Source organism: Pleuronectes platessa, chromosome 21, assembly GCF_947347685.1.
Source record: "Pleuronectes platessa chromosome 21, fPlePla1.1, whole genome shotgun sequence".
Classification (NCBI taxonomy): domain Eukaryota; kingdom Metazoa; phylum Chordata; class Actinopteri; order Pleuronectiformes; family Pleuronectidae; genus Pleuronectes; species Pleuronectes platessa.
In genome coordinates, this window is record NC_070646.1 from 9,868,819 (window position 1) to 9,895,039 (window position 26,221).

Consider the following 26,221-nt stretch of genomic DNA (forward strand, 5'->3'; position numbering starts at 1 on the left):
GCACTAGGATCACTCCGTGTTTAAATTAACACCTGCCAGACTTTGCTTAAGCTGCTATTTGAGCAGTATCTTTGAGATGTCTTTTTTCTTTAACTTTGATGCAGCAGCTGCAGCAGTACCAGCAGTACTGAAAGTGGTATAAATAGCCTACACCATGATCCCCTACTTTGCATTGTTATATCAGCCCCACTAACAAGAGAGAATGGATTATGTAAGCATATTAAATCATCATGAAATGTATGAGAAGCAGGGTTATTTATTTTATTCACCCAGTTGTTGTTCTTAAAAGAAATGGTGTTACACGGTTTCCTATTATGTTACTATTATGTGTATATAGATTATTGCCATTTGTTTGTCACATTAATATTAATTTATACAGGAATGTTTTGTGTTGTACAGGACTTATGCAGGTTCACACACCAAAGTGGACAAAGCGTGTGTGTACTCATTTTTGTGTTCTTGTCAGCTGGTTCTGACCTTGTCAGAACAAGTCGATCTAATGGGGACTGCTCCTAATGGTACAGCTCCTAATGGTACAGGTCCTGGTTAGGGTTAAAGGTCAGATGTGAATTGGGGTTAGGTTAGGGTTAGGATTAGGTATGAACAGATAATGCTTAAGGTTAAGGATAAGGCTTTGGTTATGCTATATACAATGAATGGACCGAATGATAGCTGTGCAAACCTGTGTGCGTGCGTGCATGCGTGCGTGTGTGTCAGGAGAGAGAGAAAGAGAGAGAAAGAGAGAGAGAGAGAGAGAGAGAGAGAGAGAGAGAGAGAGAGAGAGAGAGATACCTTCTCAAATTAGGCAGAATCAAAACATTATATACAATTTTTCAATCATATACCTGAGCAAAGTGCATTACAAACTATTAACTATTACACACACTATGTTGTGCAACTCAAACACTACTATGTGTGACCTTTAGTGCGACTAGAAAACGCAATACTCTATTATTTGTCATTTGTATATATTTATTTCCAAAAGCTGATTTTCAACAAATCTTTCTCTCTTCCTTTCTTTCTTTTTCTTTTTGTGTGGCCTCAATGTTCCTCATGTTGTGGGGACCTAGATCATTTCACACAGTCAAGTCACATGTATTGTTGTTCATCAGTCGTGCTTACAAATCTTCCCGGACAGTTTTGAATGTTACACAACCAGTTTCTAAATGTAAAATATTGGAACGAGGGAAGGGGGGGGGGGGGGATGAAGTTTTCTGACATATAGTTAACTTTCTGTTTTCTTATGCTCTTGTGGATTTTGGACACACCACAAAAAAAAAAAAACACCAGTGATGATCTACGTGAGCTCGGCCTGTTATTGAAAACATGGAAGTTAGTATTTGTTGTCATGGGCTCTTTAAAGCCCACCTAGCCTGGGCGAAAGTGCTGGGTCTTTTTCCAGGCGTTCTGATTGGACGACAGGGCTCGGTTGGTGGGCGCGTTGCTGCACCTGATTGGCCGCGGGTGGCTGTCGTTCACCGCCCCCCCACCACCACCACTCAGCTCGGAGCCGAGCGACGGTCTTGACGAAAACACACCGACCGCAGACTGCGAACCATTCCGGGCAGAGGGGCTGCGGAACCACCGGGGGGACAACCGCGTCATGGAGTCGCTGAAGTTGGACAACGGGGTTCGGCCTTGACGGGAGACGTTAGACGCGGGAAGTAGGTTTTGATGGCAATGCGCGCGGTATCACTTGTTAGATAGAAACATACATACAGAGAGAGGAGGCGGCGGAGGAGGAGGAGGAGGAGGAGGGGGCCGAGGTGGACTCTCCCTCCCTCCCTCGGTTTGAGCCAGTCCGCTCGATGGAGGCACCCGGGACCCTCGCAGCGAGCTCCAGGCCCGGTATGTCACCTGTGAGACGCCGCCGCCACCCCGCCGGAGGTCGTGGGTGAAGGAGAAGCACCGCCCGCGCACATCTGTCCTCAACTTTGGCCGACAACTTGTGCTCCTGAAGCCCGTGTGCTAGGAGAAAAAAGTTCGCAGGTCAGCTCCAGCCATGACCGACATAGATATCACTTAACCCGGAGGTCAGTCACCTTCTCAGGTCGCCGGGTACAGGTGAACCGCGCACTACTTTGACATTTTCTCTGCTTCACATTTCTCCATCCGCGGCTCATCCGGATCCAGACTTATTGGATTTTTGTTTTGTTTTGTTATCTTATTTATGAATTTTTAATTTGTACAAATCAATCATGTCACTCAAAGACAATCCCTGCCGGAAATTTCAAGCCAACATATTCAACAAGAGCAAATGCCAGAACTGCTTCAAGCCCAGAGAATCCCATCTGCTCAACGATGAGGACTTCAATCAGGTGATTTTTATATATTAAAATGTCTCACACATACTTGTGGGCTTGTCTGTTTATTGTTGTGTGTGTGAGTTTCAGTTTGACGTGCACGTTTCAAAGGGGTTAGTCATGTCAACAGACCGCGAAATGCAAAGGTTGGGTTAATTGGACATAATTAGTTTCCAGCTCAAGGGGGCTTATTGACCTTAATTCATGCAGATATAGGCCTCCACCCAGCCCCATGCCCTGCAGCACAGGACCCTGCTGTCACTAGATGTTATTTGGGTTAACGTTATTCCTGTGAAAGCATTCCAAATCTTCCTGTCATGTCAAAACTTGCGATAATGCTTCTGTTTTTTGTTTTTTTATCCCATTCTTCCCGGCACTAGTAATAATATTAGTATTAACTCTTATTGTAAAGCACTATTCAATACAATTAACAAAGTGCTTTACAAAAAACAGTATGACAGTCACAAACAGAGTTAAAAGTAATAGTAAGGATACAGATAATAAAAGTCAGTCATAATGCGATGAAAGCTTTTTATAGAGAGATGTATCTTAAGAAGAAAGATATACAAAAGGTCTACCAGAGGATCTCCAAAAATGTGCTGCAAATACTCCCGACACTATCAAATACTGTCAACCCTAGCAAATACTCCCAACCATAGCAATTTCTTCCAACAAAACCAAATACTGTCAACGAGACCAAATACCCTCAGCCCGTCCAAATCCCACAACACAACCAAATACTTGCGACACGACAGAAGTGTTTCCAGGGGACCCACAAATCGTGATGAGCATGGTTGCAAGTGATATATTAAATACACTTAACTAATTGAGAAACTCACTGAAGTCATGGTAGCTGGTAAGATAGCATGCTAACTTTGTCCTTTTTAGATCAAGGGGATTTGTCCTCCCCTTGGCGTTGTTGATCTGAAAAAGACAACGTTAGTTATATAGCTAGCTAACATGATATCCGCCTGTTTCTCAATTAATTTAGTGTATTCCATCAGATTACTTCAATTGGTGGGATAATTTATTTGTGTGAGGTGGGTGATAAATCTGCAAAAAACTTCAGAATCATGCAAACATACAATGTTAAAATAAGGATTTTCAAACAACACAGTGATAGCCAACTTCGACTGGTAACTTCACGAGTCATAAACCATGGCAACAACAAGCGTGTCTCGGCCATGTTTATAGTGTCCCCTGGAGACACTTCTGTTGGGAGAGTTTGGTCATGTTTGGCGTATTTGCAGCAGGTTTTCTATTGGCCGCAGATGTGTTGCCAAGTTGATGATGTTTTTCTCCATTGGCCTGAGTTATGTCTGTTTGCACATGTTTTATTAACTTACAGTGTGGGGCTGATCTGTGCTGTTGATATTGGCCGGTTGTGAATAGTGGCACTGATAAAGAATGTCAGCCTGTATCATGATCAGTCCTTCTGCTAAGCTGTTTGACAGGACAGGCTAGGTGTCTTCTGTGTCCAGACAGTTTATCTGACCGACACCTCTCCAGCTGGTGATATCTTCAACATAGCAGGGTCAGGACATGGCTCCGCGTTCTCCTGTAATGTACTCCGCCATGATCTGTGGCTTCCGTGTGAGGATGGAAATAGTCTTGAGGGTTTTTGTCCTTCTGACTGGAATTTCTGACCCACTGGTGATCATGCTTCTCCTGTGTTGACTGCACTTAGTGGAAGGTTATCATTTTGCTGTCAGGGTCTGACGACTGACGGCATGCAGATTGTGTCGCTCATTGTTTTAAAGTCCTGCTACGAGAAGATACCGAAGCTCTGTGACTATTCTGAGCCAGAACTGTTGTCCGCCCTCCCCACCAACTCACCACTCAATCGGGGCAGTATTACACTCATCATGGGAGGGAATAAGAGGTTCGGGGCCATTGCGAAATGAACACACAGATGAGAAGACACATGAACACGCACAAATTACCCTGTTTTAACCACAGAGTAATCCAAGGGTAAAAAATGACCTACATTCACCTCATCTATTTCTCTCGCTTAAGAGACCCCCCCCATTAGGACTCCTGTCAGGTCATGTGAGGAGAGATGGGACCTTGCTGAAAACTCTGCTGAGTCTCAGTGTTTCTCCTTGGGTTATAGACTAATGCTACTATGGAATGGAAGCAGCTAGTGTCCCAGTATCAACTTTTTATTCCCTCGAGCTTTCTAGAAACCTCCCATTATCAAATATCTCATCTTTAAAGTGCTGTTCACGTGCGCCTTCACTTTTCACTGTTTTCAAATGTCCAACATTGACTGAACGTTGTTTCTCTTGCACATCTGCTCCAACTCTTAACTGTTCAAGGTCAAAGCTGGGACTTACGATTGAAAATTCCTGTTATGTCATTTTGTTTACGGAGTCAGTCGGCTGAGAAATGCACTGTACCTCTTGCAATCAAAGTGAAAGAGGATTTTATGGTGGATTATACTTGGCTTTACATGGGATGAAGTTATGACTGTAATCAAAACCACCAATAGAGGAATGCGGAGGTGCCAGACGGCTGTAAATGCTTGACTTAATTTGTAGGCTACTGTGCACGGAATTGGTGAAGTGTGGTGGTGAATTACGTAAGGGACTTAATTTGTTAAGCTGTTTGGGTGCAGGTAAGAAATGAGTGTAAACGCTTTCTAAAATGTGTGCCCGCTTTACACACAACCGCACTGTGGTAATGCAGGGTGGTTTTTATTTTTTCTAGCCCTGCAAACAATTGCTGACTACTAGTGTGGCTATGGTTCAAGTATGCACCAGAACTATTTAAGAACTACTGTCAGGCCAACTTGTATTTCTCGGGACAAGTTTGAATTGCAAATCTGTAACCACAAAAGCTCTCGGGCTCTGGGCCACTTTTCTCTCCTGTTTCTCATCCACTGTTTTCCCTGCTAAATTCTGCCTCTTGCTGCCCCCTCCACCCACTTAGAGGATCAGAGGGAAAAATCATGTGTGTTAGCCTTTCCTTTTTTTTTTCCAGGGCAGCATGGTGCTTTGGAATACAGCCAGCTGGAGAATGTAGCCTGCAGTCAAACTTGAAGCAGCTAGTGACTAACACACACCTCCCTGCAGTCGAACAAAAATGCGTGTGTGGTAGTTCACTGCTGGTAGATATTTGGCCAGAATTAGTAGTTTAAACTTTGGGACTAGCTTGTATCTACAAGGATAAAATATGTGCATGATTTGAAATGTAAGACGGTATGTCCATGTCTCTGTTTATGAATTTGCTTTCAACACTCTAATTGTGTTTTCCCCTCAACAGGCCAAACCCATATATGGAGGATGGCTGCTGCTGGCACCTGAGGGAACAAACTTTGACAATCCCTTACACAGATCTCGAGTAAGTGGTTTCACAAGTGTTTACCTTTGCTGGGCTCATAATTAATTACAATCACAAGTGAGCATTGTTTTTGGCTTCCTTCTAATGTAGGAACATTTGGTTGACGAAATGAATGAATACAATGTCGTATAACCATAAAAGGGGAACAGTTTTGTTGACTCGTGGTCCGTAAGATAATTTTGTGTTAAACACAAATGAGAAAGATGAAGTTTAATTCATCTGACAAACAGGAAGTCTGTGTTGCAGCTTCTGTAGCTATTTGGCGGACTCAGCAGTTTCCTGTGGCTCTAAATACGCCCCTTTTTCAGACAATAATAAGTCTTATATTGACTTTGTTTCATGAATCCTACTCCCCTAGCATCATGTAACGGGAGCCATGCTCGGTCGCACAACTTCTTTTATCAGCTCCAGGATTATACTGTGGTGGTGCATCCCGAAGAGGAGTAGGGAGAATGTGGGGGAGGAGAAGGGGAAAAGTCCCAGTTCTCACAGCAGCACTGATGGATTCCATATGGGGTTAAAAAAAAAAAGCACCTCTGGATCCTTCAGCTCAACTACTGTCAACAGTCTGCTGCTGCTTTGACATCATCACTCATGTGCTCTGCCTATTCTTACCACCAGCCTTTCACTGTGGGGGTATAATTGCTGGCCTGTACGTAGTGCTGAGGTGTGCAATGTTGGTCAGGTTCTGACTGACCGACAAACAAATGACAGAGAAAAAGTGCTGATGCGTTAGGATGAGTCATGTTTTAGGATCACTGTAGTGTGACAGGTTGCTTGTACAGACCTGAGTGTTGAATGATTTCATTGATTTTTTGTTTAATATGACTACATTCTGGTTTTAACATCCCTTCTGAGCGTTATCAGCACTGAGAGCTTCCAGTGCCTTTTAGGTTAAAAGCACTTCTCAATATTTCATGGATTGGGCTCTGTTGGAATTGGAGCTCAGGTAATTTAATACTGAGACAAAATGGTGCATTAAGAATAGAGGGGGGGCCGCAGAGAGCTGATGGAGCCAATGATGGAAAAGATCCCTGTATGCTGTTAACAAAGATAGAATGACTCCCCTCTATGTAAGATCTGACCTTGTAGTTCAAGAAATATAAGTTGAATCTTCTTCAGTCAGCAGGGCCCATCTTTTTTTCCATAAAATACTTCCATAAAGAGTGAATTGGGAAAATATTTCGATGGGTAACTATCGTCATGTGGGCATTGTCAAAAGTCAAGCATGCAGCCCAGCTGATGCGACCAAACCTGGTCCGAACTTGACTGTAATTTCAAAATGTTTGTCCGAGGCATCCACACTTTAGTGACCATGTCATTAATTGAAGAATTTCTCTTGTTTCTTTACTTTTTTTTTACAGAAATGGCAAAGGAGGTTCTTCATCCTCTACGAGCATGGCTTACTTCGCTATGCTCTGGACGAAATGGTGAGTCGAGGCTTCGTTGTTTTATTTTGTTTGCTTTGATGTTTCTAAACACAATAAACCTGGATGTGTAACCAGATGTTTAAATAACGGTCTGATATCAAATAATAGCTGTTGCTGTGGTCTATTAGAGCAAATCAAATCCTATGCTATAAAACTACCTCTATAAAATGATTTGAGCTCAGTGAAAGTTTCTTTATCGTTTAGAAACGAGGAAGTTGCCTTTTTAATCTCTAAAGACCTGTCGGTCAATAGTTTTACTGTAAGTACAGTTATTTTGTTCCTAGGGTTTTAATCTGAGACCTTCATGGAGAGAGTTACGGGCTCCCTGCCAGTTGACCATGCAGTCACCACACCGTTAACACCCGTGCTTTCTTGCATTCAACAGTGTTTAGTGAATGTGTTGAACACTAAGCCAACTAGCACTGCGGTGTCAAAAGGAATGAAGTGACACCACTTGGTGTTGATACTAAAAGTCATGTGCCGAGCTGTGTGTGTTTGTTTAAGTGGCTAACACATTGTGCAAAAGCCCCGTGGCAACTTCCTGTTCTGAGGGAGAAAAACTGGAAAATCCTCTCAAACGCAGGGAGATTAAAATCTTTAGTGATCTTAATCGGTGCAGGTAACAAATATATTTACAATTTTTTTTTTTTGTAGGTCACTTGTTCACAAACGTATAGCTTTTCAGTTCTATATGCAGTGCACCACGTGGGCACACTATTGATTGACCTAAAGCAGTGTTTGACAGCTATTTTTCCTAAGCGTGGGATGTGCTTTGAAATGAGGTGAAAGCACCAGTAGTTGAAACAACACTGGCTCCGACGCTTCTTTGACCCCTTTGCTGCTTTCCAAATAAAAATGTACCCTGCAGGGATCATTAAAAGTTATTTTTCTGAGCCTGATTCCGATTGTGACGTGAGGTGTGTTGTGAGAGAAGAGGCACTCTATGCAACAGAAGCAGCAGAGGCTGGGTTGCTGTGTCGATTTTTTTCTATGCCCTTGACTGTAATTGCATTCACTCAATAGAAATCTGGCACTTGTTAATTAGCTGGGCTACTTTTGCATCCAAGAGCAGTAGAGATCTTTCTTATCCTGGCATTTTATCCACAACATATGGAAGTAAATACTGAACTGTCTTTAATGTCATCTTCAAACTGGAGCCAATAAATGGTATTCGTGAGGCGCTGCTGGAGGATGACATGAGAACGATGGATGATGTGTTTACAGGAAGAGACAAAGGAAAGAGGCGGATGTCCTCCTTCAACTCAACGCTCTCTCTGGATGCCACTCTTCATCTTTTCATCTCCCTTCTGAATGGAGGATCAAAAGGAGAGGGGGGTAGAAGGGTCTAGAGCTGGAAATATCAAGTGACACTAAATATAGACCTTCACTTGTTTCACAATCCAAATTAGAATAAAGTGATTTGTGTTGAACAAAAAGCTGCACAAAGTGGCTAATTTACATACATATCGGGCACAAATATTGGGCTGCTTCCCTTAATCGTATGCATATTACATTTAAAATGGACCGTTCAATTTCACGTTTCAGAAAGTTTCAAATGGCCCGAATCAACATTCAATACATGAAAGAGACTGATATTAGGTCCAGTTTAAAGCCTTATTGTGAGTGACATCAGGTCAACCCTAAAAACTGCCCGCTTTCGCTACTGTAACATTGTGCCTGACCACACAGAGCTACCATCGAAGAACACTAGTTAGGGCTGTAGATGAGGAGGCGCCCCTCTGTTTTCCTCTCGGCCGAGTTTTATGGCTCTTGTATCTTGGCTCTAACCAAACCCAGATGGGCTGTGGTCCCAACCTGCAGGATGTGGCATAGCTCTGGGGGAATCGAATGGGTTAGAAAAAGCCAGGGAGAGATCACAGTTCTCTGAGCAATTGATTTGGGGTTGCCCACCTACGGTGAACACCCAACACGACACACCAATGCCATCAAGCAAGGGACAAGTGGCAAAATAAAGAGAGCCTAGCTGCAGTGAGAACAAGATGAAGAGCAAATGTGTTCTGTCACTGAATGGAAGGATAGAGATGGTGAATAGCTGAAAATATTGGCCAGAATAGAGCATGTTCGGCCATGCAAGGCTAATGTGTTAGTACAGCTTTAGTGAGTCGTTCTTGGCACATGCCTAAAGTTTTAATGAATCTAAGCAAGTTCACTGAATTTCAGCACAGTATCCTTTAAGATAAACTCAATCACAAAATCCACTGTCAGTTCAGTCTCCAGAATTTGCTGAATGTACAAGCGAGATTTTCCTAGAGACACCCAGCACGGTTATTTCAGGGGAATGTTGCCAAGGCAACGTGTTTTGTCCCTTTGTTCAGCAACAGTTGACCGTGGCTTGTGTAGCATGGAACAGAGTTTTTCTCTGTTTTCTGGAGAGCTCTGGCTGTCTCTGCTCCGACTTTAGGGACACAGGACAGAACCCTCTGGAAGCAGTACACAAGTGTTTTGGGCAGAGGTTGTCAATAAGCTCAGTCATATGGCGAGCGGACCGCCTTTCTACGGTAGCTGGAAAAATACAAAACATCAGACACAGCATCCAAACAAATGTGCAAGGCTGGGTTGGACAGAGTTTCAGTTTGTGCTGAGCTGCACATGTTTCTGTTTGAGTGTGTGTGTGTGTGTGTGTGTGTGTGCGTGAGGGAGAGAGTGAATGCACCTGGGGCCGAGGGTGCTTGAACGTTGAGGCCTTGTCAAGAACAGGTGTTGCAAAGAGAACCCTTAGTTTTTAACTGGGTTCAGGTTTAGCAGTCCTTTGTTGATACTGGACTTGGAAAGGATTTAGAGATAAAGAAAAACGAACATGAACAATAAGTCAAACCATACTGTGCTGTGTAAATTGTTTAAGTGATGTGAGAAACACACATACCCTCTCAAAATCCATTATCACTTTGTGGCTGGGCCTGTGGGTGTAAAGAACTATCCAGCTCCACAATGCACTTAGATGACATCAGTGCGAGTTAAAATAATCACACCCACACTCTAATAACCGCTTCGCTCTGAGGTCCTAAATGTCCCACGCAACACCTAGCGCCTACTGACAATACTTTGACCTAATTGTAAACTCTTCTTGCTGACACACATACGCGCGCACACACACACACACACACACTAACACACCTTTCATCCGCTCATTATCTGATCTCGGCTGATTATTTTTTCTTCTTTACTGTGTCTCAGTCTCTGTGTTCTCTGAGCCTGCACTGAAGCAAAGCCTAACTTGTTTTAATACTTAGATAAGCTTTTTTACATTTTCTTTATTATTGTTGCAAATGTTTCCTCATTTCATTTCCAGGCCTTTGCTGGTGCTCGGAGCAGACTTTGCACTTTGTGTTCTCATGCTGCTCTGTTAATGTCTTTGAGTTCAGACTGACCCAGCACAGTATACCTGCAGATAAAAACGAGGCTACCTATTGAGTTGCAGAAAACAAAAGACCCATTCAGAGACAGTCGACTTGCATTTGCTTTTACACTGTATTGGCTGAAGTTCACTCCTCTCATCTCACTCCACTGTTAGTCCAACAAGAACATTGTGTTCTCATGACATTTCAGCTGTTGAAGTCATTCTCATTTTTATCTTAGCGGAAATATTTTCCTGTGTTTACTGGAATTCAAATAGTGGACCACTGCCCCGAAGCACTATCCAAGAACTAAGTTTGGTCAATCGTCCTTTCATTTGCTACACATTTGTGCATTCCTCAAACCCAAGGCCCGCTATTCTGCTGCCTCTCCGCAATCTCTCAGATGTGAGCATATACCACCTCAGCCCTGTGTTTGCCCTCAGACTTTTGAGACCTTTTGACAGGCTGAAACACGCATAAACCCTCTCCCTATTCTACCCCGGTGAAACATGAAATTAAGGGCTATTTCCAGCCAGTTTTGAGGAGCTTTTGTCTTGTGTTTGGTTTGGGAATGAGAAGGGCTTTCCAGGGGATGCATGAGTGGACAAGGCCTCTGAGCTGTGTTGTTGCCTCCAGGCCCTCTGCATGCAAGTGGAGACCGACCACCCCACCCCATCAAATGAGGTTACTTATAAGGGACCCCCAATCTTTCACCAATGTCAAATCATGAGTGGAGAGAGAAGTAAATGCATATGAGTTAGTGTTATATTACTAGATGCAGGATTGAACGGTGAATAGGGAAGCAGAGAACATGATATAGAGGAAGATGAGTGGATAATTAATCTGCATTCAGACATGCAATGAACTGCAGACAAACTTCCTGAAATTTGTATTTGCAAATCACACAACATAGGTTTGCAAGTGAATGGTAGGGAATTTGTAAAACATGATTTATTAGTTGGTTAAGTTTTGGTGTTAAGTTAGCTCCATGTGTGCCCATGTGAGAACAAGGCAGGAGTTCACAGCAAGCGAGTAGTTGTGTTGATGATGTTTGTAGCATGCAACTGAAAGGAAGGATACAAAAATTGTGAGATAAAAATGCAGTGCCAAACACGTAGAAGACGCGGACAAAGATCCCGACGTAGAATGACAATGACTCTGATTTGGTGATATGGGCCAACACCAATGTCGATGTGCTATAAACAAGAAGACTATGCTTTCTCCAGCAGTCTTTATGCAAACGCCACTTGTTACCTTAACATTTTCACATGGACATTTTCCTGTTTTTCTGAACACATCAAACCTGGACAATGTCCTGCTGCATTCTTGACATGTAAAAGACCATCTCCGAAAATTGGCCAAACCCAACTTCCTGGACATTCTCTGGAGTTCATGTCTTAAACGGCTCAAATTAGATGCTGCTCCCTTCTCAGGTTGATAAGATGGTGTAAGCCTTCCATATTGTGTCATTGTAGATTGTTTACTTAGTGTTGGTCTTGGGTGAGGCGTGTGTTGGTGTAGTAGAGATATGGTGCGTGAGAGTCTTCTTTAACCCCTGCCCTTCCTTCCCCATGGTTCCAGTAGGAACTGATCTGCTGGAATGTAAACAGCCAAGGATTACAGTGGGGTCACTGTTCCTATTGCACAAAGCCACAAAACCATGGGAACAGCCATTCATACAGCTTGTAATCATCAGGGTCTGCAACACTGTGTGCCACTCAAACCAATGGCAACCCCACATCCCAAGGCTGTCGGGCCAGTTATGTATTTATGAAGAATATTCCCTCATTTTGTTTTTTTGTGCACAGAAATGGAAAACACTTGTAGATTTTCAGTTTTTATCCCAGTTCCAAATTCCTAACTGTAGCTCTTGTCATGGTCGTCTCTGCTGTTGGCTGGAGGAGTGTAACTTCGGTGAGCCACAGTGTAAGCAACACTTGCTACCGCTTGCTTTTTGGTTTCATCTCCATCATCATTTATCAGTGAGAGCCCTTGTTCATCAAATAAAAAATGGTCACTTTCCAGTGGGAAGGTGTCACATCAGGGTGACAGAGCAGATCAGGTGATGAGAGGAGAGCTAACTGACAAAGCTGAGGATTTGGTGTCAAAGCATTAGGCAACATTTTGCACACTTTGTCTGATGAAGGTGCCGGGAACATCTGGAGGTAACACTTCTAATATGTACATACACCTTCAAGTACGCCATTGCCGGCAGCCAGATCCAGCATTAAAGATCAAAGTAAACGCTTTACAGATGTTGAGCTGACACATCTTTTCTCATTAACTGTCCACTGTAATAGGTAACACCAGTGTTGTCATGTGTTTATCACCCTGCGGTAACATTTCCACACTGAGACATCCCTACTGTCCATTCTTCCCAGGACACTGTAAACGATTCTGGCAGTGATGCAGGACTTCTTTGCGCAGGGTTAATGATTCTGCAAAAATGTCTTTCTTTAGATTGTTATAGACCATCCTCTGTGGTATGAGCCATGCTCAAGAGCACAAGATTTGTCAAAAGGTTGTTTTACGAGAGCACACTTTCCTAAAAATACAGCACCACGCCCACCCCTTCCTGGAAATGGAGAATTATCAGGACAACAGACACTTTGATGTAGAAGTGTCTCTCTCGCATCATCAGAAAACATATTGGATTATCACTTGTAGCCTTGTAACTCAAGACAGGACTATATTTAGTTTTCTATATGTCAAAGGTACTTGGTAAGGTCGTGTCTTCTCTAACCAAGTCATATTTTTAGTTTGATCCCCTGAAGGTTGATTGACCTGACACATGAGACCGTGATCTTTGCTAAAGTTTCTTGAAAATAAGATCAGAAAGTAATTTGGAATTATGAGAAGTGATCATATGTCCCTGTGTGGGCAGTGGCTCATATCCAACAGCTCACACTTATCACACTTATAGCTGATAAGGAACCTTTGCTCTCCTCCAATTGACCCAATATGCTTGTTTGTTTTCATATGAGTGCTGCTGAGGAACAATGAGTTAACCATTAAGATGCGACTATAATTAAGCTGTATACAATCAAAGACCTTATGGAAGACGTGTTTACTAGATATTTCCAGTGTTGTCTAATCTTTGGTCTCCCTTTTGCCTTGGCTTTAATCACTTCACCTTTCCGGATGTGGCTAAGATCTTATCTATTCTCCACTTACTCACTGTTGGAATGCTTCAATTCCTTAAGGAAGAATAACAGTCTGTCAGGACCAAGAATCCTTTCTAAACATTATGCTCCTGAGCTTAAAAAATATGTTAAAACTGTCACTTTATTTATCGTACACACAGAATTTCCCCAAAACGTGATTCCAGCTGATTTGAATCTCAGCTTGTGGTTTTGTCCCTGTTTGAAACTCTTACAGATCAAATGTGAAGGACAGGGAGACTTTTTTTTCCAGTTTTTCTGGCTGACCTCTCGCCCACCCCCTATTTGCAATTTATTGTGTGAGTGTGTGTTCAACAGCCAAAAAGCTTAATGAGTCTAAAAATAATGTCTCTCAAATGGCACTTAAAATCTAATTACAGTAAGTAAAACTGTATTGTCCCCCAGTGTGCGCACTCACACACAGATAAAGAATCTAAGCTGCCCCTCTAGGGGTTTGAAGAGAAGTTGTTTATGGAGGTTGGTTTGGTTAATAATGTTCAGGATGCAAATTGTGGACTGAATCGCTATAATGCTTTTTAATCTGATTTCAACTCATTCAGCCCATCTTCCATCAGGTTTCCAAACAAAAGCTTTTTTGTTTGATTATGTATTTAGGCTGTTGTTATATGTAGGTGCTCCATTGTACTGTATGTGATGCAGTGGCTTGGAACCATAGACAAGTTTCCCTCTGGGACAATAAAGAATACCTTACCTTATCCTACCTTAACTTAACTTATACCACATCAGTTTAAACTGTCACAAACCTCAACTGTTCACTTGTGTCAGTGCAACAGCTCTATTGGTTTAAAATGTGTTGCCGTTTGGCTTCTATAAAACAGCCAATTGGCTTATTGCTGGGAGGGTTAGGATACATGCCATACAATTGCCATATTTGGAATTCCACACTTTTCTTTTATGTGCTTGGAGTTTCTCTGGTCTAAAGTCTCTGGTTCAGCCTTCTACTCTGTTGTTATATTTGTGCTCACTGCTGCGTGAGACTGTGGACAGGATCATTTAACACCGGGCACTAGGTCTCTCAGCAGCATTAAGGCATAATGGTTGCTTGAAAAGTATCAGCGGGATTCCAGTTAGTTGCGAACTTGTGCTCGCTTTCAAATTTCTCTCGGTGAATATGATTGCCAGGTGGAGTTGAGCAAAATTCTTGATGGCTGTCTACTGTTGCACCATGGTGAGAAGTCTCTAAAAGGCTCCTTTTTAAGGATGTCTTTTAACCATCCTTCTCTTTGTGCCCTCCTTAATTTTTCGTTCTTTTTAATGATTTCCAGCCATTCACCGTGCAGAGAAAGGCTGGCTCCAGGAGGCTCTGGCTTACCCAGTGTCCACTCTCACTTCCACGGTCCTCACTTTCCCATTACTCAATCCGATTCACCCTTCCTTCCTTCTACCGCCTCACTTTCTCTCACTCTGCCACTCTCTCGCATCTCTGTCTTTCATTCCAGCTCTCTCTGGCCAATAAATCATTTGTGTTGGAGAGAGCAGCCAGCAGTATTGTGTAACTTCTCTCCCCCAAACCCTCCCTTGCCTATAAAGCCAAACATGGCCTGATGGACTGCTCGCTCAGTTTGTTCTAAACACTAAAACAGGACACTGACAAAAGGTTTCATTTAAAGCATCAGGGCGAGGGGTTAGCCAGCACCGAGACAGGGCCGCTAATAAAACAGTGGGGTAGGTGGGTAGGTGTCTGCATATGCAGAGCACGGTGTGTGGTTTGGGGCACTGAGACAGCAGGAATGTGAAATTGCAGTTATTATGATTTACTGTCATTTTCACACAACTGTATAAAAGGAGGAACTATTTTCCATTTAAAATTGCATTTGGCTGTACAATTCTTTTAAACACAGAAAACCGGTAAACTAAACTAGAAACTTTAAAGTTGAGGGGATGGATGTCAGCATTGATTAGTCAGATCTCTGTAGTTAGACGTCTCATTTAGATTAAATCGAGTTGTAACCTGGCCTGAGAGCGGGTGTCTATTAAGCCGCTGCCATGGCCTGTGGTAGCCACAGCTGCAGTCAACTGTCTTTCAGAGCTGCAACAGGTGCAGGTGTATAGGATGACCTTTAACCCTTCACCTCAGCCTGGCGACCTGCCAATCCAACCATCTGTTGTGGTCAGGATTCTGCAGCCAAGATATTCTAAGTGAGAGTTAGAAAGTGCAGCCTTAAAGTTGTGTCTGGTGACTAGCAAGGGTAAGACATACATTTCATGACATACTTACAAAACATTTAAATACATTTGAAAATTTTACAGCTTTGGGTTTTATTTCATGGTTAAGTCTTGCTGGTAAAATCCACACTACCTACAACTCGAGTATGTTGGCTTGTTGCTAATTGTTGGTAGGTGAACCACTTGCTCTTTAATAACCCACTCCAGCTTAACCAGGACCTAGCCCAAACTTTCCATTTCCAGCCACCATGGACTGGCCCACTTCCAGCCTCAGCACCTAATCGGCTTAGTGCTGCTCTCCTCCATGCTTTCTCTCGGGCTTAAATGAGAAAGCGGCAAAAATGCCCCCTCTACTAAATAAACAACAGACCTTCTGAAATTAACCAATAAATGAATGATGAATTGCTGTGTTCCTACACGTGTGAACATATTATATTCAGATAAAACTTAACCACGTCTAGGTTATTGATCCAGAGTTCATACTGTTAGCCCTTTCAGTTACATCTGATAGATTGTATTCTGCTTTTTTTATGGACATCACACTTTGGACCTTTTTGAGCACTAAATAAGTACTGTGGCTACATCCACACTGGCATGTTTTAGTTTTAAAAAGCATCACTCTCTCAACTTTTACAACTGCAGTCCACACTACTCCGGAGTTTTCAAGTGCCTATAATGGAGAAATTTGAAAAACGCTGCCGGCCCCTTCTTAGTTTGAAAACTCTGCGGCTGTGTTGTAATATGGAAGCGGTCACCCACATTCACTACCTGATTGGTCCTTATCAGTCATGCCTCGACTTTCAGTGGTGCATACAACACGTTTAGTATATGTTCCACCTCAACATGGGTCCCGTCGTACTCTTTTTACTGTTGCCGTTTCTCGTTTGTAGTATTTTCTGTTACTAAGCAACCGACTGCAGAGTAGACAATCTGCATCCTGTTTTTACAATAGCAACACACGCCAAGTGCACGTGAATGGACACATGAATTACACTTTCAGTTTCATTAATATGGTCGGAGAATAGTGACCGATGTATAGAACTAACCCTTGAATTAACATTTTTCATATCCGTAGTCTTGTTTGTTAGTACATTTTCTCATTTAACTCTTAAGTTTGTAATTTATAAACCGTGTTATAGTTGAATAGTCATTGTTTGCGCTTATGTGATGCATTCTCGAATGCATGGTTTTCTTTGTGGAATGATAAGATCATGAAACATATCCTCGGGATGAGAAGGAATCAGGTTTAATTTTGGCTAGAAGTACTGCGCTGGTGTTGGCTCTTTTGAATAGCTGGGCATTTACTGTAGGAAGCAGCTCTTCAGTCCTGTGGAAAAACCGCCAGCTCCTGCATTGAGATATTAGCTGTTTTCCCCAAAGAACTTTTTTTTCCTATCCTCCCTTTTTTTCCCTTCCCTTCTTCCTGATGGGCTAATTTGCATTGACTTAGCGAGGCTTTGGCAGATTTGCAGTCTCTCAGAGACGTATTTGAAACCTTACTGCAGTCCTTACATAATTTCCTCACAAATTGTAGACAGAGTTGCAGAGAATAACTCCTTCTAAATTGTAATTTCATGAGCTTTTTGGAATAGTTTTAACTGACAGCCAGAACTTTACGATAGCCACAGCACAGCATATACTGGGTGCAGATTGACCTTGGCCTACTTTTCAATGTGCTTTGTCAGTGCACTGTATGGGACACTGCAGTGATCCAAATGCTGCTGTGCCAGGCAACCTTGTTATTTTAGAACTACTCTTATTCTTTTTGTAGTTGAGACTGAAAGCTAATTGTAGAGCTGCAACTCTAGGATTTACTGCTCTACAAGTGAGTGACTGGCACTATTTTGAAGAGAACATTAAGGTGAACAATACTCGTATTATTAGTGTTGTTGCTAATTAAAACCATTCCAGCTTTCACAGCACCAAGCTGCAATCACTATTGGCCCTTGCAAGAGTAGCCATTGCATTAAAATAACTTGTGTTGGTGTTAATAGCTGTGCTTTAGTTAGTAACTAATTGTGGCATCTCTTTGACATGCTTTTGTGCATTGAGCCACCGAGAGATTTGAATAAGTCATTCCTTCCAGCTTCTGAGGTATATTTCCCTGACAGAAGCATGTAAAATAACTGCTTTCATATATAGTTTGTCACCTCAGCCCGTACACTTGTCTTAATTCTCTGATGTTTCTCATATCATTTCATTTCAGTGATGCTTAAGCAGGAGATAACAACAAATAAACTCACAGTGATCAGTTATCACTGTCCGTTCGGTCTGGAAAGGAACTGATAAGCACAGCAAGTAGACAAAACATCCATTCAACAGAGATGGGAAATGGTGAAGAAATAACAAGTGGAAGAAAGAAGTTTAAAGTTTAAACACTGAAATGAGAGTGGTCTATATTACAAGGCATTGACAAGCGCGCAAGAAGAAGAAAGAAGCCGCTTTGACGAATATCAGAGGGAGGGAGAGAGGGAGCAAAGAGAGGACAAAAGTTACCAGCCTGGGAAACCACACACAAACACAAACACACACACACACACACACACACACACACACACACACACACACACATTCACAATAACTCTGCTCAGACAGTCTGAGCCTGAACAGCCAGCGCAACATGACACAACTCGAGTGCAGCACCTGTTTCTGCAGCCGGCACATCGACTCCGTCACCACTCAGATGTAAACTGACAGATTTCTCATACCCTGCCGTTCTTTTCCTGCAATTCATTATGATGTCATTGTTATTACAGACATGACTTTAACACTATTGTCAACAATGAATGTCAGAGGAATGCATACTTCTGCCAAGGCCCAACATTCCCATATGAAACAACTTTTAAATTCACCAGATCCGGATTCTTTAATTTAAATTTTTTGGATCAGCACCAAATTGCACACAATCATCCCGTAAAGATGCCTCTTTTTTGTCAACAAAATCCATGACTTGTTCTTTAAGAGATGAAGGAAAATGTTGGAAAAACACCTTCTCTCACAATGTTAAAGAAATTGAAAAAGTGCATCCGTCATAGATTCAGATCCACACCAAAATTTGATGGGTTCTTTCCTGCCCAATACTGTGTCCTTCCATGTTTTGTAGTAATCCATGCTGTAGATTTTGCGTAATCTTGCCTACAAACAAACCAATAAACAATCTAAGGAACAAGGTTGAAAACACAGCTTCCTTGGGGAATGTAATTGCAATGCTTGTATGTTGTAAAAAAATATATAAAACACCGTAGACAGGCGATTTAAATTGGTGCCCACACACATGTACTTCATTACTGTACCCTGTAACAGCCAAAGATCTGGTTTTTGTTGTTCCGGTACAGTTCACTGATCAATCCTCGCCCCCTGTTTAAAAGAATTCTGTCATCCTAGCAGAGAAAAAGAAAAAAATCGTCTTCATCCTCCAACTCTCCCTCTTCTTCCTCCTCCTCCTCCTCCTCCTCTGCAGTTGTCAATGCTGGCCTCCTGACACAGCATTAAACCACCCACACGCTCTCTCCATTCTCCATGAGAATAGCACTACTGCTACCACCCACAGTTCTCTCTGAAATACCCGCTACAAATGTGAAATGTGTGGTGTGAAGATTTTAGTCATTATTTTAACACTGTTGTGTTAATATGCTAACCCTGCAGTTTGCATTCACTGTAGTGTTGTTGCTGTGTAACCAGGGTTGGTGTAGATCTGAGGCCTTTGCTGTTGTATTCATTTGAAAGTCTTGAATACATACCAGTGGGGTGAGGTGTATTTGAAAATGCCTGAAGGACTGCACTCGGCCTTGCAAGAGTGATGTCAGATATCCACTTTATGGTGTAGCTTGATTTTTTTATAGAGCTATATGTTTGTCTTAAGTACAGGCAGGGCTTAAGGAAGGAATTACAGCTGAGGCTAAGGTAAATATCATGTCTGATTGTACTGGCTTAAAAAATGTCTTGATACTAGGGTAAGATTAAAGGAGCGTGAGGACTCTTGGGTGTTGATGATTGTAATCTTGTCCATGGCCAATCTGTCAACTCTAGTTTCTGGACTGATTGCTATATATATCGGTGTTTGTATGATTATGGTGGACTTAGGACGGAAAGACCAGACTGTAGTTGATATCCCTATGTAGCAAGACTACAGGTGACTCCATCCGTCTGGCACCTGAGGATATTTCCCCGCAGCTGGCTGTCGGCATGCTCACCAGTATCAAAAATGCGTGTTTACCTCTGTTGTCCTAAGTTGCTAAGGAAAGATTTATTGCATAATTGCTGTTATCAGGAATGAGCAGAGGATGTTGGACCCTGAAAAGACCTGATCCTAGGCCATATCCATGAGTCAGGATGAAGCGATGCCACTTCATCAGCTTTCCTTTGGCTTCGGTGTCTTTAATGACCTGGATGCAGGGTGAGGAGCTTGGAAAGTTGGTGCTTGAGAATCTTGCTGTTACATGCCTCAAGAAAAGTTGTGTCAGTTAACGAGTGAAGCAGTGGCATTTGAATTTGTCACCACACAAGTTGGCAGACAAACCGGCACCTAATACCAAAAACCAGATGTTTCTGATTGACGTACAGGTGCTCTTATCTAACCAGGCGTTTCCTCATACTGACAGAAAACCAATGAGCGATTGGATGTATTGAAAAAGATGTTGCAATATTTCACTCAATCCCATTGTTAAATGCCATTTCATTCCCTCATGCTCTTCTTAAAGTCCCTTTAGCTGCACTTTTGCTTTCCATGACTAGAAATAAGTTCATCAAACCCCCAAAAATGTTGATGGCAGAGGGAGAGAATTTGCTTCACGACCAAAAATAAAAATCTAGAGCATCAGCCAGCTTCCAAAAGAAGCAAATATTTCTCCTGCTGTGTCATGAGGGAGAATGGGATGTTTTGTTAATCTGCAGAATCCAAGAGTAAAGAAAGCCAAGGTTGCAAAGGCATACATGCATGGAGCTTAATAATTACCGTTTTCTAAACAGAGAACTGCTTCCTAATGAACACTTTGGTAATGCTACACAACATTTGGACAGAGATCACCAGTTAAGTGGGGTGTCCATACATAGTTATTCAATGTGGAACTTGAAAAGAAGCATTCATTTTAAGAGCATTCAAGCACTATTTTGTGAATGGTCTTCATTAGCTTGAGCAGTTCTTGTTTTCTTGTTGATAAAGTGCAAACAGCCTCCTTCATTGCTTTTGCAGATTGCAAAGTCTACAGAAGAATTGTGTAAGAAAGCATTTAAGCATAGATCTAGTGGTATGAACGCTTTTCTTAACGTTTTAAATCAATGCAATTCAACAAAATAGTACAGCAGATCAATCTTAATCAATCAATAAATACCCAAATATGCACTTAATGCAGCGTTCAACAATATTTGAAGTTAATGTTTTCCACTGCAGCATAGTATTCTTGTTAGGAGTATATTTTCAGCTAAACTTGCTTATGAGTCGTATCTGCTGCTTTCATATTTTCACAAATACAGCTAAATAAATATTGCTGCTGATATGAAATCCCCCCCCACCACTGCACTGACTGGTGCAGAGAAACCAAATCTCTGTCTGATTTGTCCCGTCTCCCCTTGAGACTCAATGTTCAATGACTCCCATCGAGACGTTATTCATACTATTGTCTGAACAACTTCAGAGACAACAATAAGTTTATGCTGGCTTCATAATTTCCATGCTCTGATCACAAAAGGACACTTGTTTGTGCTTCTTGTCTCTCGGTCATTTCCTTGTTGAGGGTTCAGGGGAGGAGTGGCTCGGTGGACTGTGGTGGCTGACAATCCCACATTGTGTGAACTGGTGCTGCTTCACAAAGGGCCCATTGTGGAGGGTGGTGGCCCAGGGAGAGGGGACTGGGTCTAGGCTAGGTGGCAGAGAGGTGTGGGTTCAGGGGGCCTGGGTCTGGGGGTTTGAGCTGCAGTGGCTGGCCCAAATCAGGGGCTTGTATGGGTGCTCAGCTGACAGTGCCGAGGCAGGGACGGTACACACGTGTGACAGGAGTCCCGTGCAGCTCCAGAGTAAAACATATACTCTGCTACCACACAGCCATCACCCACTTCACATAAGCACTCAAATCTCTCTCAGGGGTGAACAGCGTTATGAAAATAGATTTTTAATCAGAGCTGTTGTCAGTGTCCGATTTATTTTCTGCATCCCGGAGAATCCGATGCCGTGATTATGAAACCGGGGGCTTAAGCTGCTTGTACAAATGTTCCCAGAATTTGAAATATTTTGCCGTTTATCCTCTTCTGACTCCAGCTCAAGGACACGTGTGGTGTACTCCTGATCTGTTTACACAGACAGTTCGCCGTGCAGTCCAAAAGTCATAGCCCCCCCCTTCCACCTCCCTCCCTTTTTTCTGTTGCACTTCTGTCCCCCTTGACATCCATCCTGAGACTTAATCTTTCTTCTCTCAACAAACCACCGTCATTTCTCCATGTCTGATAGTGACAGGGTTCTCAGGTTAAGCCGATGCCAGTCTCTCAGTCCAGTCTGAAACAGGCCCGGGCCCTCGCCCAGCTGTCCCAACGTCTTATTGGGCTGTCTTTCTGTCAAGCCCGGCTGTTGCCCTGGCCTCTCACCTCCATGTCGAGAGCCCTTTGGTGATGGACCATTTTTAAGCCCCCGGCATAAGAAGTTGAACCAAAACATAATGGCCGACCGAGTCATAGCGTCTGTGGCACTTATGCTTTACCAGAGTACAAGTGAAGTTGTAAAGGTCATACCACGCTGTCTCGATGTTCAAGTCTCTAATTATTTCTCTGACTCATAGTGTACTTGGATCAAACCTACTATCCAATTTGCTGTGCCAAATTCTGACACTGCCACCCTTTTACAATATACACAGTGGCAACCGAGCTGAGAATGAACGTGACATTTAACAGTGACCAAGTAAACAAGGCCTCTCATCTGCCCTCGGGGTGGGATAACCACAGCCTGTTAACTATTGACTTCTCTGTCCACATTAGAGGCTTAAATTGCCGTGTTACTGACAGGCTATAGTTACATTTGTACAAATTGGATCCTTGAGTTAGGTTTATTTGGTTCCAGGCTAAGTTGAAAGTGAAACCTTTTAATTTTGTTTCAAGCTCTATCTCCTAATATATTCCGATTCATTCGAGAGCTGTAATTTATCATCTGTGGCTAACTGGTACTTATAGCTTGGAATCACTATGGTTTTTTGGTGTCTATAATTCCGCCTGTATGTTTAGTGCAGAGAAGGTCTGTTCTAACAGCTTCCCATGCCCAGCGTGCTCGGTTGCTCGCTACTCATTTACCTGAACACATTCAAGTCCTTCAGTCAACATGAGGTTATCGAGGTTTTTTGAATTGTTCAGGTTAAGTCCTTTGGAGGTCAGACCAAGCAAAAGTTTCAGAGCTTGTAATATTTATTATGCTTACCTTTGTGCACGTTTCTACCTTGTGCGATACTGATTGATGCAGTCAAAAAACATAATCTTACAAAAACTAGCACAAGAGGTTCTGATGGAGCTACATTGTCATTGTAAATAAGCCGTGCACACACACAAAGCCCCTGTGTGCTTACATAAACCTGCGACTATAAACGTTATCACTATGCACAAAGTAGTATTATTGTGGAAGTCCTGCGGTAATGTTTTTTATGGCTGACAGGTGGCATTCATTTCATTGTGTGTCGTTGATCTTACACCTCACAGCCAGGAATCAGACAGATTAAACTTAAAACCGCACGGTGAACCCATGAACTTGGACGGTTTATAGACAGAGCAGACACGCTTGCTCTCAGGTCCTTTCAGGTTCTTTCTCGTGGTACAACGGACAACATGGTATTTACAACCAGCGCTATGATGCACACAGGCTAGATTTAATCATCAATGTGGAAATGAACCAGTCTAGTTTATATGGTTTGAAATATACTAGACTCTGATGGAAAACTAGCCTAAACTAAATGCAAGGGTAGAGTCCACATTTTTCACTTTCTAAATTTCTTCCTAGCTACAAAAAACACATCATCATTATAGTGTTGATTATCCTTTAGTCTGGATTTAGTGTCGACCGTCGACTTACTGAGCCCACCCGTATCGTGAGCAACCACCCAGTTCCACTGTCCTAAAATCACCCTAATTATTACTAGAGGGACGTTTTCCCTTACAAATAGAGCTACTGAAGCAAAAAGATGATTCAATTAGGTAATTATTCTCTTATAAATGCTGCAATATGCATCTGAAGAAACCAAATGTCACAGTGAGCTCTAACAAGAACATTTGCCTGTTCCCAGCCTGTTATATCAGCGTGTGGTGTGCCAAGCTTGGCATGGAAATTGATGCTGGGGTGGATTGTGTGAGAAGACAGGAAGTCCATCTGGAGGGATAAGTGGGCACGTCTGCTCACTTTCCCCGCTTTAACACTTTCTCCACGTGTCTGTGTTGTGTCCCCCAGCCCAGCACTCTACCCCAGGGTACAATCAATATGAACCAGTGCAGTGACGTCATCAATGGCGAGGCGAGGACGGGCCAGAAGAACTCGCTGTGCATCCTGACCTCTGACAAAGAGCACTTCATACGTGCGGAATGTAAAGAAATCATCAACGGGTAAGACGTTACAACCAGGAATGGGATCTGTTCACGTAGGACAATGATATCTTGACATACATGGTTTAATTGTGGCTTCAGATGTGCAGTATGTTTTGTGTTGCTCCCTCTGTTTAGCTGAGTGGATAGGGATGACAGAGACTTGGGAGGGAGAGAAGTTGTGTGCAACTGCTGCTGCAGCCAAAACCGCTCTGCCCCCTGCTGTCTCCTCTGAGCTCTGCTCTCCAGAGAGTGGCAAGCCACTCTGCAGTGACAGTGCACATTCTTGAACTGCGTTCACAATCATATGCCTGCACACAGATCACAAAACCCAACCTGCAAGCCTCAATAATACGGTTCCCCCCTGTACCTTCTCCTCCTCTGCTGCACATGTAAAGGGTGATTCAGCACCAGTCTCCATCCCTGGATGTAACATACGTAATATTATTGCTATTCTTAGGGAGCTGTGACGCACTGCACCCCCCTCTCCGTTATGCTAACTGCTCACTGTACACCTCCCACTCACCTGTCATCTCTCCCCCAATGTGTTGGTTCTGGGCCATTACACAATCATATTTGTCACTGCGAGGTTGTCATTAACAGACAACAAGGATGTTTTTAAAAATAAATATATTAATTTGCCTGTTTTACTGGTTTGATTAAGCCCCTGATTCTACAAAGTGAAAACTGTGCTGTGTGGGCACTCAGTTCAGTTATAGATTCAAGTGTGTGTCTCTTTAGAAAGAGTTTGGAGTAGAAATATTTGATAACACATGAGTGTTCTGTTCAACCATCACCGACTTGATTATTGTAACCATTGAAGAGCTAGGACTTTCTTTATTTGACAAGGTCACATTAACATATGTGTTAAATCTATTATTTACTTTATAATATGTGGGAGTTTGATTTATATTTTGTCAACAAATCCTAATTATAGTTAGTTCTTTGTAGACTAAAACTCTGCACCCTTCAGTCTTAAGTATATAATGAAGTCTAAATTTATTCAGCAATATCCATGTTTATTTCAGTCATCAGGAGATTTGGGAACCTTTGAATAGATTTTTCGGTAGGACCATAAAAATCTGCAGATTTGAGCTTTTCACTGACACATTGGGTTCTGTGTTTGTTTTCTGATATGAAAAGTTCATAATAGATGTGAATTTATGTTATCATTTTACTCAGAAGTATTTTACTCCTTATCAGAGTTGGAGTGTGCACTTTAGTCCAATTTCAACAAATCACTTAAATGTTTTTTGTTTATTGTACTAATAGTTTTACATCATGCACATGCTTGTCATGGCAATTATACTGTAATTGTTTATTTTTTGCTGATGAGAACTTTTGCCTGCTCATATATTGATCTACAGTGGAAGCGTGGTTTGTACAGTCTGCATTTACTGTTTCCGAGAACAACATTTTGACTGACTCACTATTCGTAGGTGGCAGGAGGCTCTGACTGTGTACCCCAGGACCAACAAGCAGAACCAGAAGAAGAAACGAAAGGTCGATCCCCCGACTCACCAGGTAACACATCGCTTCACACTATCCATGGTGAACTTTTTTTTGTATTGGTCAACCCTAACAAAGCAAAAAGAAGCAACTAAATCCAGGTGTAGGGCAAAATGAGTTGTTAAGAGTAAAGTGACAAACTGCAGATAACAAGGAGAGGTTGGTCCGACAAATTCAGTGATAATACAGATTGATTATATTATATCACGGTTCTGAAACGAATTTCGCTCAGTATTAAAGTAATCTATTTGTTTAACCTATAACATATAAAGGGGCCATTTTTAGGCTCCTGTGATGATGTAATGGTCACACATTGAGGCCCTATCAACACCGTTCATGATACGGCTGTAAATGATCCACATGTGACAAATGGGCTGCTGCCAGCAACA

The 26,221-nt window shown here is 42.4% G+C and overlaps 1 protein-coding gene across 1 annotated transcript; it reads left to right on the top strand.

Annotated features, from left to right (window-relative positions):
* Nucleotides 1–1,507: 1,507 nt before the first annotated feature.
* LOC128426422 (myosin phosphatase Rho-interacting protein) lies at nt 1,508–26,221 on the top strand. The gene is made up of 5 exons (XM_053413281.1): nt 1,508–2,318; nt 5,568–5,645; nt 7,010–7,075; nt 24,193–24,344; nt 25,763–26,221. Exons 1-5 carry the CDS (start codon nt 2,199–2,201, stop codon nt 25,947–25,949), a joined length of 603 nt encoding a protein of 200 aa, XP_053269256.1. The 5' UTR covers nt 1,508–2,198; the 3' UTR covers nt 25,950–26,221.

Bases quoted from the DNA above. Each gene is read 5' to 3' on its own strand.
- LOC128426422 (XM_053413281.1), top strand. From the start codon at position 2,199: ATGTCACTCAAAGACAATCCCTGCCGGAAATTTCAAGCCAACATATTC. The intron at 7,076-24,192 runs GTGAGTCGAGGC...TGTGTCCCCCAG, and splicing joins GCTATGCTCTGGACGAAATG to CCCAGCACTCTACCCCAGGG. The intron at 24,345-25,762 runs GTAAGACGTTAC...CACTATTCGTAG, and splicing joins TGTAAAGAAATCATCAACGG to GTGGCAGGAGGCTCTGACTG.